Source organism: Capra hircus, chromosome 1 (genome assembly GCF_001704415.2).
Source record: "Capra hircus breed San Clemente chromosome 1, ASM170441v1, whole genome shotgun sequence".
Classification (NCBI taxonomy): Eukaryota; Metazoa; Chordata; class Mammalia; order Artiodactyla; family Bovidae; genus Capra; species Capra hircus.
The window spans coordinates 95895421-95915485 of record NC_030808.1 but is presented as its reverse complement, the minus strand read 5'-3'; the positions used below and the strand labels follow the sequence as shown (position 1 = coordinate 95915485).

The following is a 20065-nucleotide window of genomic DNA, read 5'->3' as shown; positions in this document are numbered from 1 at the left end:
ACAAAAACAAAGCCTGTCTTACAAGTATGTACCTCAGTGTTCATAAAAGCATGATTTACAATAGCCAAGACATGGAAAGAACTGAAATGTCCACTGATAAATGAATAGATAAAGAAAATGTGGTATGTGTGTATACACATACACACACACACACACACACACACACACAAACACACATATATACAATGGAATACAACTCAGCTATAAAAAAGAATGAAATATTGTCATTTGCAGGAGCATGGATGGACTCAGAGGTTATCACACCAGGTGAAGTAAATCAAGAAGAGAAAGATAAATACCATATGGTATCACTTATATGTGGAACTTAAAATATGCCACAAATGAACTTATCTACAAAACAGACTCACAGACATAAAGAACAGACTTGTCATTGCCAAGAAGGAGGGGGTGGGGAAGGGAAGGATTGGGAGTTTGGGATTAGCAGATACAAACTATTATATATAGAATGTAAAAATAACAAGGTCCTACAGTATAACACAGGGAACTACATTCAATACCCTGTGATAAATTATAACAGAAAAGATTGTGGAAAAGAATGTGTATATATATGTGTAACTGAATCATATTGCTGTATAGCAGAAACTAACACAACATTGTACATCAACTATACTTGAATAAAATAAATTTTAAAACTATGCAGTACAAAACACAAACCTACTTTGAAAAAAAGTCCCTTAAACAAAAACAAAAATTGAAGCTCCTGAAAAATGCTTAATTCAATTAGCTGTCTGTCACAGGATATCAACATTTTCATTTCCTAGTCACTTTCACATAGTTTAAGTTTTCTCTCTACTCTCTCCTTTTACAGGGAAAAAGTTTCCTAAACGGTCAAAGTTAGGGGTTTTTAAAGAGGAACTTTGTGCGTTTTGAACCCATGGATGCTTAGGCCTGAATTCATTATATACAAATAAAAAAAGGCAAGATAAGCTAATTTGGCTAGTACTGAAGAATTTTGGACCTCATATACTAAAGGCAAACTTAAAATCAAGAATTCTTGATTGTATCTGCTCTGAAACTCCAGTTCAAATAGCATTACATATATCAAAGGTGCCCTCAGAATATCTGTGGGAGTGCAGACACAGGTGGAGACCTGGAAGAAACTTAAGACGTTTAGGTAAAAACTGCTGCATAACCTTCTTTTTTATGAAATTTCATACTACATCTCAATTCCTATTTCATTTTTGGTTTACACAATTTAAAAAATTCCTTGAAAACTTCCAGAAACTTCCTGCTTATCTAAAAGTGAGTAAATCTTTTCTTTTCCAAGTAGCTTATAACAGTGGTTCTGAAACCTTAAAGTGTATCAGGATCACCTGGAGGCTGTTAAATCACAGACTTCCAGCCCCGCCCCTAGAGTTGCTGATCAGTAGTCTGAGTTGGGCCCGAGAATCTGCAGTTCTACTAAGTTTCTGGGTGATGTTGATGCTGCTGGCCCAGGGACCACACTTTTAAAACCACTGGCTTAGAAAACACAATTTTACTTCACCTAGTCCATTTAACTTTTCCAGTTTCAGGCTCATGTCAAAATTCCAAGGAACAAAAGACAATATAACAGTTTATATACACATGAAGCTTCCTTGGTGGCTCAGGTGGTAAAGAATCTGCCTGCAATGTCAAAGACCTGGGTTCGATCCCTGGAGAAGGGAATGGCTACCCACTCCTGTATTTTTACTGGAGAATTTCATGGACAGAGGGACATGGTGGGCTACAGTCCATGCGGTCACAAAGAGGTCTACATAAATTTTAGCTTTGGTAATTTCAACTCACAGGATGCCTGTTCTGGACAAGCAGGAACTTCTATGGGTCTCTTGAGAGGCCAATTTACCAAAGAGTGACTGCAGTTAGCTTAAAGTTAAGAATGGTGCTTTTTTCCTTCTCATTTCTCCCTCTATCTTGCACATTCAGTGGGGTCTCCTATCTTACTAAAGATTTGTTATGAAAAGCCATGATTTGGCTGGTCTCATACCCAAAACCATGTTACTACTTCCTGTTACTTTTATTAGACTTTATTGTACACCTTGTTGAAAAATCCAGTGGAATGAAGGGACACTGTACCTGGGGATCAACTGATCTGAGCATGGGGGGTGTCCGAGCAGGCTGAACCCCACTGATGCTAAAGGACTCCGACCGTGGGGGCAGGTTGGGGTCTGATATCCTGTTGGCAACCTTGTGAGGCATGGCAGGTGAACTCTGTCGGTTGAGCCTTGACCGTTCTTCTACCTAGAAAACCAAAAATAAGAAAAAGTATTTCAATGGATAGAAGCTGATTTATTCCCTAGTCAGGATTTTGTGTAGTCACCTGCACAGCCATTTTGCATCCCTCCAATCAAATCATTTTAGAAAGCCGAAGCTCTATCTGTTCTGCATCAAAAATTTGCAGAAAGCTCTTTTCTGTCAGAGTAAATAACAGCATGGAAAACACATGGAATACTTGAGGCACCACCCTTCCATTACCCATTATCTCATGCTATTCTATTGGCTGAGAATTTGGGACCCTGCTTTTTAAAAGTTTCTCATGTATTAGCTGGAACACTATCCTGTTGATTGGTCACAAATCCAGGGCTCAGTCAGGGAGAGAGGCAACTATGTCAGGTATTACAATTGCTTGGGGAAAATAGAAAATTGCTTTGAGCTGACAAATGAGACAGGACGGGGAAGAACACAGAAGGGCTGATAAGAGGATGTGCCGAGCGCACTCACCCTCCATCGCTTTCTGTGCGCTACTCATGGGCAAGTGGGAGTCTTGCTCAATGAGCATGGCTTGTCTTAAACTGACTTCCTGTATCTTTTTTTTTCTCTCCTGAGGGCCTTCTCTTTTCAGGTGTCTCTCTTCCTGTTCCCTAAAATGCACTGCCCCACTGCATTTTTGCCATTCCAGCGTGGACTCCTCTCTCTCTCTCCCCCCTCTCCTGCCTGTATTTCCACACATGGTGCTTGTTCTTGCTTCCCCTCCTCTCCTCTCCAGCCCTCTGGACACTTCATTCCCTTGTCACTCCCTTTTTTGCAGAGTCTGTCTCAGCTGAGAGGAGATAACTGAACAGAAGTGCTTCACAGGGAAGGCTCAAAGGACCCGGAAAGGCTATCTTTATAGGCAAAAGTCACCCTTAGTACTTATTTGTTGCAGACAATCTGTGGCAGAGGACAAATTATAAAGAAAAAGGTAGATAAACAAAATGTACACTGCAAGACATTTAAAATCTTCGACAGCTTTAAAAGGTCTAGCACTTTTCTCCAGATCCACCTTGTCCTGTCCTTTATTTCTTCAGGGTCTATTTGACAGTTGTAATTTCCAAACCCATTGGGGCAATAATTCCACCCTGATGCCCATTAACTCTCTTCTGCTGACTCACTATCTTTGTGTTGTAATAGCCTGTTATGGAACCCACATGTGGGTCCTCAAGACATATTTGTATGTAACAGCTAAGATCCTTTATTCATTTTATTTCCTGATTTGAAATAAGTCAAAAGGGCTCTTCTTTCCCATCCTATTTTGAATATTCCTAGAGGCAGACTCAGTCTCATACACAAAGTAAGTCTATTTTTAAAACTCTCAAATTAACTACAAACATGTTAACATGTTAAGATGTGCTACAGTAGAGAAAACCACCCTTCGGCCTCTACACAAGAGCCATCTGAACACCTCTCCCCTGGCCATGGCTATGCATGTATGTGCAATTGACATCCAGTTGACTTTGGTTTTGAAATTCCATGTCTCAGAAGCTTACCACATACCAAATAAGATAATCAGCAAAAAACCAGGGATATAAACCAGAACATGTATACTTTGTGGAAGTATGTGTGTGTAAAAAAGTATTACATCAGCAATAATTGTTTAGCTATTGTGTTGAGCAAAAAGAAAGAACAAAGCCAGCTCTGAGATGAGAACACAAACAGCAAGTCCTGCAAAGATAGCCCTAGATAAACTGAGACCAAGGCATGCAATGTATTATTTTTCCAAATACTAGACTCTTTGAGAAGAAGATGACTATTTTTAGACCACTGGAATTAGTCAAATATCAGTCATTTTCTTATTTCTAGGGAAGATCATTAAATAGAAAAATCACATGTATAGGTACCTCTCAATATTCAAACCATTGCAGTCTGAGGTCAGAAATCCAAGAGGTTCAATTCATCTTCAGATAAATAATTGTTTATCCAAACTGTAGCCACTTATTACCTGATATTTATGAACCAAATATTGTAAGGAAGTTAAGATATCTGCCATTCTTTTTTTTTAAGCTGTAGAATATCTTTAGACCTTTTTAAATCCACATTCAGAAACAGTACATTAAAAACAACAGCTAAAAAGTCTGTCCCCAAAGATCTCCATTGAACAAAGAAACCATTTTTGAGATGAAGAATTCTTTTGCCAACTGCCAGCAACAAACCTCCAGGAAAGGAAGCAGCTTTGTCTCTAATAGGACCATGGGCCACATATGCCCTAAAACTGTTGTTAGAAATGAGTGGGGCACAAAGAGGGATGCTGATTTTCACAGGCAATTAATGGGTTTGATTAGTCATGTGTGGATACCGTTGTTGATGTTCAGTTGCTAAGTCATGTCCGACTCTTAGCGACACCATGGACTGCAGCATACCAGGCTTCCCTGTCCTTCACTATCTCCCTAAGTTTGCTCAAACTCATGTCCATTGAGTTGATGATACCATCCAACCATCTTATCCTCTGTCACCCACTTCTCCTTCTGCCCTCAATCCTTCCCAGCATCAAGGTCTTTTCCAGTGAGTTGGCTCTTGGCATCAAGTGGCCAAAGTATTAGAGCTTCAGCTTCAGCAACAGACCTACCAATGAATATTCAGGGTTTATTTCCTTTAGGATTGACTGGTTTGATCTCTTTGCTGTCCAAAGGACCCTTAAGAGTCTTCTCCAGCACCACAATTTGTGTGTGGATATTACTAATGTATTTCTAGTAACACTGCCTATGCCTTCTCTCAGTTCGTTTACATACTAAATCCTACCATCAGTCTGTTTCAGTCTTTACCATCATAAAATATATGGTATGAATAATCTATTGTTATACTCTGCAGATTATTTCAGGATGAACCCAATGTGATAAGATTTCCTGGGTTGCAGTTTGTCCCAAGAATCTGAAAATCTGAATAAGTGTAACAGTGAGGCATCAGGCTACTCTGTCTCAAGAAAATCTTGTCCTAAAGTCTTCAGGAAGATAACGCTGTCTGTTGCTTTTACACCAAAGGAACATCATGAATACTGGAGTAAAGATACCAAATCAAACATCCTAGTAACAGTTTCAGATGGACAAAGGTCTGTCTCCTGATTCATCACATCCAATGTTTACTAATTGAACACTGAGTGAGACAAAAGAGGTGTTTTTCCCCAGATTAAGAATATATGTGATTAAAAACTGGGTTTCAATGGAGATATATTTCAAGCTTCCTTTTATGATATGATTTAAAAAAAAAATATGAGTCTTCGCTTCAACCTCCTGCTACCAAGATGTAAAATATCTTAAGTACCACCAAAAAAGTGTTCTAGTAGCATTGTGTAAAGAATGCCAAGATGCCATTCCATAACAACAGAAGACATCTGTTAGAAAGGAGCTCATACTTGATGGGATTATCAATAAATATAGAGAACTATATTAGGAGAGAAAGATCAATTTTACCATAGAATCAGGCTTTTTTCTTAATAAAGAATCGTTTTACCATCAAAACTAAAATAACTTTGAATAGGTTTGAATCACTTCTGCAGAAATGCTATTCTATTTATTATAGCATTACAGGGAAAAATAAAAAAATAACTGCGGTCTCAGAAATAAGATTCTACTCCAGGCAGGACTGTGTTATCCACTGGGTAACACAGGAATGACATCTAAGCCCTCTGAGATATAAAAGTAGCACAAATACAGAAGACCTGAAAACCAATGTGTTGATTACAAGATTGAAAAAAATTTTCAAAATAAGCAACTATGTTGCAACATGTATACAAGTATAAACATTACATCAGCATCAATTGTTAAATTGTTTTGTACGTTTGAAAACAACTTATAGCTTCTAATGTCTCACAGAGCAGTAAGAAATGTTATCTGCTGAGAGATTTCAAAACAAAATCATAGGAGTAGTTTTTTAAAATGTTGACAACAAAATATATTTACTGTCATATGGGTGTATTTTAATAACACTTTATTAAATATATGACTGTAGGGTCTGTGGGAGTCTATGTAGGTCTTCAAAGGCCTGCTTAAGAGCTAGTATGTGGTGAATTGAACACAGCTGTATAGGAAATTTTCCCCTCTAAGTGGAGAAAACATTTGATTTTTGTCTTTATTGGTAGTGCCGGAGGAAGAGAAAGAAGCTCAATGACCTTTAAGTTCTCATTAGGTATTCTGACCCTGTGCTCACTGGGCACATGAAGAGGTGAGTCATGATGTCTTTTGGCAAAGCCACATGGGCAGATGGTTACTGAGCAAGACTGGGGCTATCCCTTCTCTGGGGGTACCTTGGAGGACAGAGGAAACACTCATTCCTTGTTGAGTTTGCTCAGATTCATGTCCATTGAGTCGGTGATGCCATCCAACTATTTCATCCTGCCACGTCCTTCTCCTCCTGCCCTCATTTCTAGGGAATGCTTAAAATGTACTCTTGTGAAAGATAAGGCCCTGGAGTACTTTACCAAGATCTGCTCCTAACCAATGACTGCACAAGAAAAGTATAGATCCTCAGGTGAATGGACAACTTTAAAGTAAGGAGGCCAATCTTTAGCAGGCTGAGATGAGCAATTAAAAAGTGTGTATCCATCTCTGGAGAGAGAAAAGTGGAGGAGATGGGAGATGCTTGTGAACTGCTCATGTGAAATCCCAACCAGAAACAACAGAGGCAAAACACTTATTCCTTGTGGGCAGCAATAGCCTTTGGAGCAAAAGAGAAATATGTTGACTACTTCATTTGCAGTTGCAGAGTGCCTACAGTTTCAAGGGCACAGTCACGTACATGATTGCCCAGGATCCTCCCAACTTTGAGAGAGAAAGTACAGATGGGTAGGCTATACCTCAGGGAATGAATACTGGAGTAAAGATACCAAATCAAACATCCTAGTAACAGTTTCAGATGGACAAAGGTCACACAGCCTGGAAGTGGAAGAATGAGAACTCAAATGAGCTCTTTCCTATTTCCTGCCAGGTCTGTTTCATGCTAAATCTTAAGAGAGATAAACAGAAACTAAGGAAAGATGGGAACATAGCTATAAACTCTCTAAATAGTTATATGAGAGCTCATAGAAAATAACTCAAATAAAAAGAAAAAAAAAGTATCAGGTAGAGCAGAGAAAACAAGTGGAGGAGTTCTTATATACAGGGATTTCCAAGCCCAGTGAACTGATGGGATATAAAGAGACATCTTGGCCCGGCATTGGCTAAATAAAACCATGACCAGATGACTGGCATGTATCACAGAGAAAGAACATGATGAAGTGTTAAAAAAACTGAAAATGCCATCTCATGCAATACTCATATAGAGCATTCTGTGGCTGCTGTGTGTTGGTGAAAATTAAAAAAAAAAAATATCGTCAGGCCCCAGTAATCACAAGCCATTATAAGAAACAGGAATCTGTACCATTATAAAGAAAAGGGCATTAAAAGAAAAGGAGTATCCATCTTTCAGAAAGAGCCAGTGCAGGGGGTGGGGGGAGAATCTTTAAATTTTGCTGATGTTTAATAGTATATCATACTGATGTTTTTACAGAACAAATCTGACTTATATTCCATTCAAAAATGGCAGAGAATTTGAAAGGAGTGAGAATGTCCCCTACTTCTCCTTTTAATGGAGACATTAGTGTTTCTTTCTGGCTGAAATCTGAAAATCAAAGCTAATGTGACATTTAGGACAACCAGAACACTCAGGGAAAGGATAGAGAAAAGAGTTCAACAAGATTTGCCAACAATGGAGTGTTTCCATTTGTTCCCGCTACATCCAACAAATTAATAAGAAAGGAAATGAGAAACATGATGATGACTTATGTTTCACAAAATGAAGAAACAAAACCAGGAAGGATGAACCATTATAACAACATTACACTGCTAATGAAAAAATGCCTATTTGCTATAAGGAAGAGAAATCAGTGGATGGAAAAGTAATCAAAGAAGGAAAACTCAAGATGATGAGAAGCTGTGGTGGTGTTTTAGCTGCTAAGTCCTGTCTGACTTTTGCGACTCCATTGACTGCAGCCCACCAGGCTCCTCTGTCCATGGGATTCTCCAGGCAAGAATACTGGAGTGGGTTGCCATTTTCTTCTCCAGAGGATCTTCCAGACCCAGGGATCGAACCTGGGTCTCCTGCATTGCAGGCAGATTCTTTACCAACTGAGGTACCAGGGAAGCCCGGAGGGTATAAAGGTGAGTTAAAAAACAAATATAGGAGCAGATTACAAAAGAGGCAGCTGTAAGTGGAAGATTGCTGGTTGGTGTCTTCAAAGGCATATGGTACAAAAAGGCTCAGAGCCTCTATCAGAGGAGACCACGCCATTGCTGTGGCCTTATCCCTGGTGAGGATATTTTCAAATTTATATCCTGGGATTTGGAAAAGAAAATGGCCCCTCTTTTCATACCTCCAAAAGACAGTTAAACCTGGGTTCTTTTTATCGATTGATAATTAAAACACTGCTGAGCTAGAAGTTCTGTCTATATCTAAAGTCTTGAAATGTATTTTACTGTTTGGCTACCTTCAACTTCCCATACCTCCCTACTTAAGAAAAGAAATCTGTAAATAAAGCTCCAGAAGAAAAGTTCATACATTGCTGATAGAAGCACTGAAAGATCAAGACAATAAGGATCCTTACAGTCATTTTTATTCCCATTTTAGGAAGTGGGTGTTAAAAAAATGATGAATCAAACTCAGGCAGACAATCACTTGTTTTCACTTGTATACCAGTTGCTATAATCCCCAATATAGCACTGTCATTCATTCTATCATTTAAATGTTTCATCTTTCTTCTAAAATAGGAACACCCACTCAAAGACTCGGGAACTGCTTCATGAAGAGATAGGTGGTTAGTTGGAAGCTGCACACCCAGGAAGACAGGATTAAATATAAAATCCACTAGAGGAGAACATAGGCAAAACACTCTCAGACATAAATCACAGCAGGATCCTCTATGATCCACCTCCCAGAATTCTGGAAATAAAAGCAAAAATAAACAAATAGGATCTAATTAAAATTAAAAGCTTCTGCACAACAAAGGAATATATAAGCAAGGTGAAAAGACAGCCTTCTGAATGGGAGAAAATAATAGCAAATGAAGCAACTGACAAACAACTAATCTCAAAAATATACAAGCAACTTATGCAGCTCAATTCCAGAAAAATAAACAACCCAATCAAAAAATGGGCCAAAGAACTAAATAGACATTTCTCCAAAGAAGACATACGGATGGCTAACAAACACATGAAAAGATGCTCAACATCACTCATTATTAGAGAAATGCAAATCAAAACCACAATGAGGTACCACTTCACACCAGTCAGAATGGCTGCAATCCAAAACTCTGCAAGCAATAAATGCTGGAGAGGGTGTAGGAGAAAAGGGAACCCTCCTACACTGTTGGTGGGAATGCAAACTAGTACAGCCACTATGGAGAACAGTGTGGAGATTCCTTAAAAAATTGCAAATAGAACTACCTTATGACCCAGCAATCCCACTGCTGGGCATACACACTGAGGAAACCAGAATTGAAAGAGACACATGTACCCCAATGTTCATCGCAGCACTGTTTATAATAGCCAGGACATGGAAACAACCTAGATGTCCATCAGCAGATGAATGGATAAGAAAGCTGTGGTACATATACACAATGGAGTATTACTCAGCAGTTAAAAAGAATTCATTTGAATCAGTTCTGATGAGATGGATGAAACTGGAGCCAATTATACAGAGTGAAGTAAGCCAGAAAGAAAAACACCAATACAGTATACTAACACATATATATGGAATTTAGGAAGATGGCAATGACAACCCTGTATGCAAGACAGGAAAAAGGACACAGAGGTGTATAACGGACTTTTGGACTCAGAGGGAGAGGGAGAGGGTGGGATGATTTGGGAGAATGGCATTCTAACATGTATACTATCATGTAAGAATTGAATCGCCAGTCTATGTCTGACGCAGGGTGCAGCATGCTTGGGGCTGGTGCATGGGGATGACCCAGAGAGATGTTGTGGAGAGGGAGGTGGGAGGGGGGTTCATGTTTGGGAACGCATGTAAGAATTAAAGATTTTAAAATTAAAAAAATATATATATATATATATAAAATCCAAAAAGACGGTGACCCTAGTGGTAAAGGATCTGCCTGTCAATGCAGGAGACAGAAAAGATGCTGGTTCAATCCCTGGGTTGGGAAGGTCCTCTGGAGTAGAAAATGGCAACCCACTCCAGTATTCTTGCCTGGGAAATCCCATGGACAGAGAAGCCTGGTGGGCTACAGTCCATGGGATTGCAAAGAGTTGGACAAGAGTGAGTACACAGGCACACACACACATGTCCAAAAGTGCATGAAGCCCCAAAGAAGAATTCCAGCTATCAGGAAGCCAGAGACCCTGGAAGACGTCACCCACCAGAGGTGGGCCAGACTTAGGATGGCCTGGGAACCTGACACCAAGAGTAACTGATGACACAGCCATGCTGTTTGCACGCCCATTATCTAACTTTTCTTTACCCTAGGAGCCAGGCCAAGAAGCACAGGGGAATTAGGAGGTCTAGAAAACTTCCCTGATGATATCTGCAGAGATGCGCCCCCAGGAATACCATGGCTCCTGAAAGCTTGGCACCCTTGAATTAGTTCTGAGTAGAGAGGACAGGCCAGCCAATTTAACGATGAGGACAGATGGTAACTAGAAGTTAAAATGTTTAAGTGAAAATAAGAATGTGCTGAGTAGCGGTGAAAGGAAGGAAGTGGAAACTGCTTCATGTTTCTTCCCCTTTCCTGGTACATTTGTGTATGAGGGAGCTGCCCAGGGGATAGGAGATTCTGGTATACTTTACAAGGCATCCCAGTCCTCTCCAGGTGGTGTCTGGAGGGATCTGTAGGTGTCCCTTTCCTAAACTTATGCTTGGGGCTGGGAGCATGGAAGGACAGGTGGTCATGCATCCCAGAGAGGTCATTTAGCGATGCAGCACTTCTTGGAGGAGACGAACTACTTGTATGGACGCATGAGTTCATGCCCCGAGGTCCACATGGGTCTCCAAGGCCCTTCTTAGTTGCAGAAATAGACAGCTGGGGGCTTATCACTTTGGAGATGTTTGGAGAGGACACACAAATGAGTTGGGGTCCTGACTCTCAAGGTGGGCTACATCCTTGGGAATGAGATTGCTTTCTTGATCTCACTGTGGTCCTTGAAGCTCCCTGAGGCTTCAGGTGATCTTCAAGACCAAGTCTAATAGGATAAGCTGTTTCATCTTTCTTCTGTGAGTGATGCTCAAACAAGAGTCCTGATCTGGAATCATTAATTTCTGTAGGTGTTACTGGTATTAACTTAGTAGAGGCTAGTTTTTCAGCCGTCTGCACATCTGCCATGACCAGGAGCTGTGAATCTGCCTCAGCTGAGGGTTTCAGCTTGGCATGGTTTAGCAGTGGAGGAAAGCGGCACATCTCTGCTAGCCAGGAAGCACGTCAGCTGCTGTTTAACAGCAGTGACTCTGCTTAACTGGAAGAACAGATGAGTTGCTGAAGGGTTGGTGCCATATCTGTGGGTAGGATCACAAAACTGAATTACTGACCTGGGGGAAAGAGGCAGTTTTTACAGATATAGGTAAATATAAATCACATTTACAGACTTTAAGGGAAAGTGATCAAAAATGTTCTTTATATCGAACAGAACGATTTTCTCTACAGATTTAGTTTTTAAGTCTTACAAGAAAAAAGTTACCAGTTTTACAAACAACAGTGCACAATCATAAAGGATTTAAACAAAAAGCTTAAATAAAAGACTCTGTAGTTTCTACTCCTCATACACAACCATTTTTTATATTTCGACAACATAATTTCAAGTGTTTTCTATACATATGTAAGATAGAACAGAAAATAAAAAAACTTATAAAAATAGGGTCTTATGTAAGAAATCCAGTTCTAGTAATATTGTAGTCTAGATAACTTGAAATAAGCTCTAGCTATAAATATCTGAAGACACTAGGACAAAATGTAAAGTAATATAAATCACTCTGTTGAATGACTAGTTATGCTTACAGGAAAATAAAGGAAATCACTAGGTGTTAACCCTAACCCTTCTTTAGTTTGGTAGTTGAGCAAATGAAGGATCATTCCCATGAAAGTATTTGTAAAAAATATAAATGACCTCTGACCCTGTAAGTGAACCATAACCACAAGTCTGGGCCAACTGTATCTTCACTGGTACCACAGAAGGTTACAGGATATTGGTGACAATACCAACGGTCAGTTTCAGGGTCTAGGTATGGATAGGAAATTATCCTACCTAGAATTCCTGAAGTCTTAAATCACATTCTTCCACTAAAAATCCTCCAGCCACAAACTCAATTGGATTCCAATACAGAAAAAGATCTTCTGCTTCCTGCTGTTACTTACAAAAAAGAACCACAAGTGGATTGAGGTATAGAAATAAGGTAATAGTTCTTCCCAAAACAAAGCATGTGTGTCTCACAAAAGTTATTTCCCAGCTTTGTAGTTTAACTCTCTGTTTCCACAGGAGAAACTCATTCCGGCCTCTACACTCAAGGCAGGGCAGGTGCAGGCTGTGCTTGTTCGCTTGCTTACCTCCTTGGCCCACGCTGGTTTCTCACTAGGACTCATCCCTTCTTTGTAATGATACAGTGGCTTCTTCTCCACAGGCCTCTGCTCCTGCCGCTGATGCTGAAGAGAAACCAAGTAGTCTCTTTCTTGCTTTAGTTGCCTCTGTAGCCTTTCTGCTTGTCTCTGTTCTTCCAACTGCTTGCGCTTATATTCCTGTCCAGATCAGGAAAGGAGAATTAAGAAGAGGCTAAATTACCATAGGGAAACCACTGGCCAGTACCAGGGAAGCATGCAATGGAAGCAAAAGAGATGATAAATAACAAAGGACCTTAATACCAACTAAACCACAAGAGGACACAGGGATGAGCCATAGAGATAAGGTACAGCCTCGGGTTAGCATCGACACGGAAGGTGGCATTTAATGAAAACACTACTGTTTTAATGGCAACCCCTACAGAACTCCACCCTTCACAAAGTGACTCGTCCTGGATGAATTGCAACCAAGAAAATGGCAACAATGAGGCTGTTTGGATGGTCACCGCGCAACCCCTGTAAGGAACTATCCAATTCCTGGTTTAGTCATTAAACTATTCAAACATGTACAATTTACAAAACAAAATAAGAACCTAAAGATACTGCCTAAATCATCTTTCGTTTGACAAAGCTTAGACCAACAGAAACCATTAGCAAAAACATGTACAGGCTAAAAAAAAAAAAAAAAAAAAAAATCACAGTGCCACTGAATAAAAAGTTAAGTTAAAAAAGCAGCCCATTTGGAGAGCAGTGCAATAAAGCTAAGGAAAAAAAAAAACAAAACAAAACCCACTTCAAGTGGAAGCTGCCTGAGCAGGGAACACAAAATGTTCCCATCGTGAGGGTAAAACTAATAGTCTGCAAATGAAATATGACTCCAGAGCTGAGTGGTTTCCTACGGATGAGGGATACTCTGCTGTGATTGTATTCCAGCATGTTGCAAATGACTGCGAACATTACTCTGCAATAAACACAGTGGGTCTCAGAAACAGTCTGAACTTGTACTAAGACTGGATTCACACTGAAGTTTTGCAAATGGCTGGTGTTCATAAAGAATGTGCAACAAGTATATTCAAAGTCGTGACTCGGCACCTTGGGTCAGGAAACTCATTAAGTTTTGGAAGATTTTCCAGGTCTATGAGGCTGGGTGGATCCCCATTTCCTGACTGGCACATTCGAGGAGACCACACACACACACACACACACACACACACACACACACACGAGATGGACACAGAGCAGACCAGTGGGCTTGGCATTCCCATTACCAGAAGTAGCGCTTGTTCATGCAGTAGTTGCTGCTGTAAGATCTCTAGCTGCCTCTGCTCCTCCTCCAGCTGTCGCCTGATGTACTCCTGGAGAGGCAGGCAGCAGAGAATGCAGAGGAACACGAGAGGGAGAGGGAGAGAGAAAGAACCGGTAATTTCAAAGGTGAGGAGAAACTGCCAAGTAAAGTGTGGAAGGAAGGAGGAAAAAAAAACCCAAACACCTCTTCACTAAACAGGAAAGATACCCTGCACCACAGCAAAAGCACTTCAGTGCAGTCAAAGGCACAACAGCAGCGGATGGAGACAGCTCAGTGCTTTGCTGTGACTATCTGGTTTCGAGAACCCAGCTTCTGTTGTTGTTAAAGTATTATCCATATATATTTTTTGTTTTTTGGCCATGTGGCATCTTAGTTCCTAGACCAGGGCTTGAACCTGTGCCCACTGCAGCAGAAGCATGGAGTCTTAACCACTGGCAAGTTCTGAGAACCCAGCTTATTTTAAAACTTTTCATTATAGGCTCCCTCTTTACGGGCTACCTGAATTAACAAGGCTATACAGTTCAGAGGCTCCCCGTTGTAAGCAGTGGGGATAAAATAATGGCTGAATGCTGCCATGAACTGTCTTTGTAAAGGAACCATTCTGCAGTTTCACTGCACTGTCAGAACATGATTCTAACAAAGAGAGAAAGGGCCTGCATCAATGGCTCAGAGTCATGGAGACCAGAGCAGCGTGAGTAGAAAAGCTCTTCTGAAGCGATGAAAGAGGAGGACTTGGCTCATTTATCATGCCTCGGTGCTACTTTCAGAGCAGGTGCCCTGGGCTGGGAGAAGCTCGAAATCAAGGTGTCAGGGGACTTCAGCCTGGGGAGGAAGCCAGGTTGAATGAGCAGGTTTTGCCACGGTTGTGCATTTGACTTCTTGAATAGGTGAGAATAGTTGCTGGAGCAAGAGTGAAAACCGGCTTAACCCGAGCAGACCTAAGAGAAGGTGGCCACAGCCCAGAGGCGGCCGGTGCTGCTGTTCACGCAGGGCCATCTGTAGGGCTCCCAGGTCCCCGCTGTACCTGCTCGTGCTCTGCGCGCCTCCTCTCCTCCTCCCGGCGCATCTGTTCCTCATAGTGTCTGCGCTGCTCCCTCTCTTGCTGTTTCCGCAGCTCCTTCTCTCGCCTTTGTTGCTGTGGGGGAAAAGCAGACAACCATGAAGGAAATCAGCAGGGAGAGCTGCGGAGCTGTAGATATGACTGACTGTTCACAAGCAGCCTGACGCCTGAGGGTCTCTCACCTGTGCTACTTGGGGACACATTGGTCAGGATGGGGTGACAGCAATTCAGTATTTATCACACAGGTGAGCTCCCCAGGTTTATCCGCCTCCCAAGAAGTTCCTGTTCAGAGTATCCTCCCAGTTGCCTGATGGCAGTTTTCAAATCAGGGGTGGGTAACACGGATGGTTAGCTTCCCTGGTGGCTCAATGGTAAAGAATCTGCCCGTCAATGCAGGAGACGTGGGTTCCCCCGGGTGGGGAAGATCTCCTGAAGGAGATGGCAAGCCACTCCAGTATTCTTGCCTGGGAAATCCAATGGACAGAGGAAGCAGGCTTCTGTCCATGGGGTCACAAAGAGTCAGATATGACTTAGCGGCTAAACACCACCACCACTGATGTATAATAAATTAGTCATTGGTCATGTATGGATGCGAGAGTTGGACGGTGAAGAAGGCTGAGAGGTGAAGAATTGATGCTTTTGAACCGTGGTGTTGAAGAAGACTCTTGAGAGTCCCTTGGACTGCAAGGAGATCCAACCAGTCCATTCTGAAGGAGATCAGCCCTGGGATTTCTTTGGAAGGAATGATGCTAAAGCTGAAACTCCAGTACTTTGGCCACCTCATGCGAAGAGCTGACTCATTGTTAAAGACTGATGCTAGGAGGGATTGGGGGCAGGAGGAGAAGGGGCCGACAGAGGATGAGATGGCTGGATGGCATCACTGACTCAATGGACGTGAATCTGAGTGAACTCCAGGAGTTGGTAATGGACAGGGAGGCCTGGCGTGCTGCGATTCATGGGGTCGCAAAGAGTCGGACAACTGAGTGACTGAACTGAACTGAACTGATACATCATCAAGCTGTGAGATTCTATAGACTTTAAAGCACATTTGCAATGCAAATGCTATTCAATGTTTTTGACACCTTGTAGGGCATAAATGGGGCCTTTTGGCTCCGATGGTAAAGAAACTGCCTGTAATGTAGGAGATCTGGGTTCAGTTCTCGGGTTGGGAAGATTCCCTGGAGAAGGGAATGGCAACCCACTCCAGCATTCTTGCCTGGAAAATTCCATGGATAGAGGAGCTTGGCGGGTTACAGTCCATGGGGTTGTAAAAGCTGGGCATGACTGAGTTTGTGACTAAACCACCAGGGCATATACAGATGAAGAAAGTAAAAACCAGAGAAGTGAAATGACATGTTCAAGGCTATACAGTAATGATGGCTGAGGGTGCAACAGAATCCACCGACTCCCACCTAGTCCATTCCCCTTTCTAATACACCATGTTGTCTTTCTTTTCTGGAGTGTTCACAAGTCAGTGTCAATTTCAACTTGTCATTCAAGTAAGACTGTGAGCTCAGGAACCATCATCATCTCATACAGTCATCATGCCTCTGAAAGTGACACCATGACCAGCACCTTTCATGCTTTATCTCATTTAATTTTCACAAAAATTTTCTGAGATATATACTATAGTACTAGTATCCCCCATTAAATGAGAAAACACAGGCATGGAGAGATTAAGTAGTTGTTCAAGGTCATACTCATATGTTCACGGTCATGTTGAGTAAATGGTAACGCTTGATTTGAAAGCCTGACAACATGACTCCAGTCTGAACTCTGTCAGTACAGAAGATGAAGGGAAACAGGAGCAACAGATCATAATTAACCCAGCTCCTTATTATGCTCCCAGTAAAGGAGAACATCTCAGGAGCAGGGAGAGGGTTCAAGGTTTCTCAGCCAGGGATGGTCCCATTCCCCAATCCCTGGAGCATGTGGCACATGTGGGGGCATGGAGAAGGTTCTCTGGTTGGTCCAGTGACTGGGGGGTCATGACTGGCATTTAGCCAGGGATGCTAACCACCCCACAATGTGTGGGACACACAAACATTACAAAGTATTTTCCCTGACCATGCGCCTTTTGAGAAACACTGAAGCCTCTTTGGGTAGGAGCCCGGTACTGACATTAGGGTTTCTTCTTCCTCAAATATGGGGTTTGGAGGGGCTGACCAGAGGGTCTCTTCCCTTGTAAGAGTCTCAACAGCGCTTGGCTGAAGAAACGTGAGTATCCAAGATAAGATGGACTGTGACTGTATCACATTGATGAGCTGGCTCTAAAAAACCTGGAAAATAGCTCTCTAGTACAAAAACTTTGTTCCAGCCCCAGCTAAACCAATGACAGATATTCAAAGCTTCCCAAAGAAGCCCCTTCTTGGCACCTGCAATCCTCTAGACCTGCTCTCTTCCAATAACCTCCAAGGATCATTTGAGACTCAATGTCTATCATTTCCAGAACAAGAGTTGGTTGTACATCTTAGATAGTAGGTGATGGGGAGCTTCTGGAAGACTACAGGTACGTGCCATCAAGTGTCTTGACCAGATCTGCATTTTCAAAAGGGCCTTGAAAAATGGGCAGGACCAGAAGCTGAGAATGCAATGTGTGGCCATTTGATGGGTCCAGGGCACCCATGAGCTAAGCAAAGGCACCCAGAGAGTCCATGTTTGTTATTGCTGCTGAGACACAGGCAAAAGGAGGAAAAACCAAAAAACTGTCTAGATTTCTAGTCAGTACAAGGACTGTAGTGGATTTCAACTTAGAAGAAGAAATTAGAATTAGGAAAAAATAAAATGGGCAGAATTTGGTGACTGTGGGGCACGTGAGGCTGAGAGGTGAGTGAATTTCTGGCCCAGGAGCATGGCAGATGGTGTGATACAGAAGTTTAGGGAAGGGATGAGGCGTGTGCTGGGGAATAGAAAAGAGTCAAGTTCCAGACAAGTGATTATTTGTTTTACAGAAAAATAATACAGGAGGATGGGAGTAGAAAACATTGTCATACGAACTGACTGAATAATTCGGATTAAAGACCCAAAACAGAGATATTTCCAACACTCAACCAAAGTGAATCAATGCCAGCACAGAGAATAAAATAATTATGTGTACAGATCTGGCTCCTGGCAGGAAACAGCCCTAATTTAGCTAACATTTCAAGCTTTTTTTACTCCTACCATCAGTCTCTTTCTTGAGGAAAAAAAATATAATCAAAGCTTTTGACGATTTAGCTGATTTTTCTGTGAAGGATGTGTACATTTCCAACCCCCTTCTTAGGAATTGATAATGTTTGATATTGACATGCCACTCAGGTTCCTATGAAAGGTATACACAGTATTGATTGCAACTCAGGAGGGTCTGAGCTTCCCGAATACTCTGCAGTTTCTAAGAAAGACACTCGAAAGTGACTAATAATTAATAATGATCTCATCTGGCTCAGTCACCACTAAGGCATGGAGGCCTCTGCCAGGGCTTCGGCTCCCGCGGTGAGAATGGAAAAACAAATCACTTCTCCAACCTTCCGAAGGTACTGTGCCAATTCCAGCTGCCATGCCTCAGTGTTACACCTTTCCAGGAAAAATGTTTGTGCTCTCTCCTCCTGGCTATGGGATGGTTTGAGGGGACACACCAACACAGGTCCAAGAAAGACCAAGTCCCTGGCCTCCAGCAGACAGCTTTACAAGATCTGAGGACTCTTGCTGGATGTAGCAATTGAGGGCAAGGCCTATGTTTGATCCCCACTGGACTGCCCAGCCCCTCACTGGGGGCCTGGCACCTGGCCAGTACAGAGATTTTGTTGAACTGAACCAAGCATGAAACTCAGGGCAAAAGAAGACAGTACAGTGCCATTTGGTGGCCCCGTGGCAAAGAATCTGCCTGTGTGACTTAGCATGCATGCACACCAATGAAGGAGACGCAGGTTCAATCCCTGGGTTGGGAAAATCCTCTGGAGAAGGAAATGGCAATCCATTCCAGTATTCCTGTCTGGGAAATCCCATGGAAAGAGGACCCTGGTGGGCTACAGTCCATGGGGTTGCAAAGAGTCGGACAAGGCTGAGCAACTAAACGACAACAATAATAGTACCATCTTAATTTGGGGAGGGATTTCTATTCTTATCAATACTTGTAGTTTAGAGCACACTGTGCCTTACCTTATGGTTATTTGAGATGTCTCAACTACTCCACAATATAAATTGTGGACAGGGTCTATGATGTACTCAGTTTTTTACCTCCTACTATATCCCATAAAGGGTCCGATACCATTGATGTCTGTTGTCTTACAAGCTATAGATGCAGCAGCAAGAGAAAAGCAGAAAGGCTCCCAGAACCTCAGGCCACTCCTTTGCCCTGTGATGCCCTCCTGAAAGAGGAACTCCCCAGGTCAGCAGGTGCCCAACACACTATTGGAGATCAGGGGAGAAATAACTCCAGAAAGAATGAAGGGATGGAGCCAAAGCAAAAACAGCACCCAGCTGTGGATGTGACTGGTGATAGAAGCAAGGTCCCATGCTGTAAAGAGCAATATTCCATAGGAACCTGGAATGTCAGGTCCGTGAATCAAGGCAAATTGGAAGTGGTCAAACAAGAGATGGCAAGAGTGAACGTCGACATTCTAGGAATCAGCGAACTAAAATGGACTGGAATGGGTGAATTTAACTCAGATGACCATTATGTCTACTACTGCGGGCAGGAATCCCTCAGAAGAAATGGAGTAGCCATCATGGTCAACAAAAGAGTCTGAAATGCAGTACTTGGATGCAATCTCAAAAATGACTAATGATCTCTGTTCATTTCCAAGGCAAACCGTTCAATATTACAGTAATCCAAGTCTATGCCCCAACCAGTCATGCTGAAGAAGCTGAAGTTGAATGGTTCTATGAAGACTTACAAGACCTTTTAGAACTAACACCCCAAAAAGATGTCCTTTTC

At 42.0% G+C, this 20065-nt stretch overlaps 1 protein-coding gene across 6 annotated transcripts in view; it reads right to left on the bottom strand.

Annotated features, from left to right (window-relative positions):
• Positions 1–20065, bottom strand: part of TNIK (TRAF2 and NCK interacting kinase) — a 396955-nt gene that overhangs the window by 62678 nt on the left and 314212 nt on the right. For 3 of the 6 annotated variants that reach the window (XM_013964598.2, XM_005675313.3, XM_005675314.3), the window contains exons 13-16: positions 15115–15225; positions 14053–14139; positions 12776–12964; positions 2077–2241 (exon numbers count right to left, since the gene is read on the bottom strand). In XM_013964598.2, the coding sequence (XP_013820052.1) occupies positions 2077–2241; positions 12776–12964; positions 14053–14139; positions 15115–15225 (552 nt within the window). The remainder of the gene's footprint in view (positions 1–2076; positions 2242–12775; positions 12965–14052; positions 14140–15114; positions 15226–20065) is intronic. The other 3 variants (XM_013964609.2, XM_005675315.3, XM_005675316.3) reach the window with 1 other exon arrangement.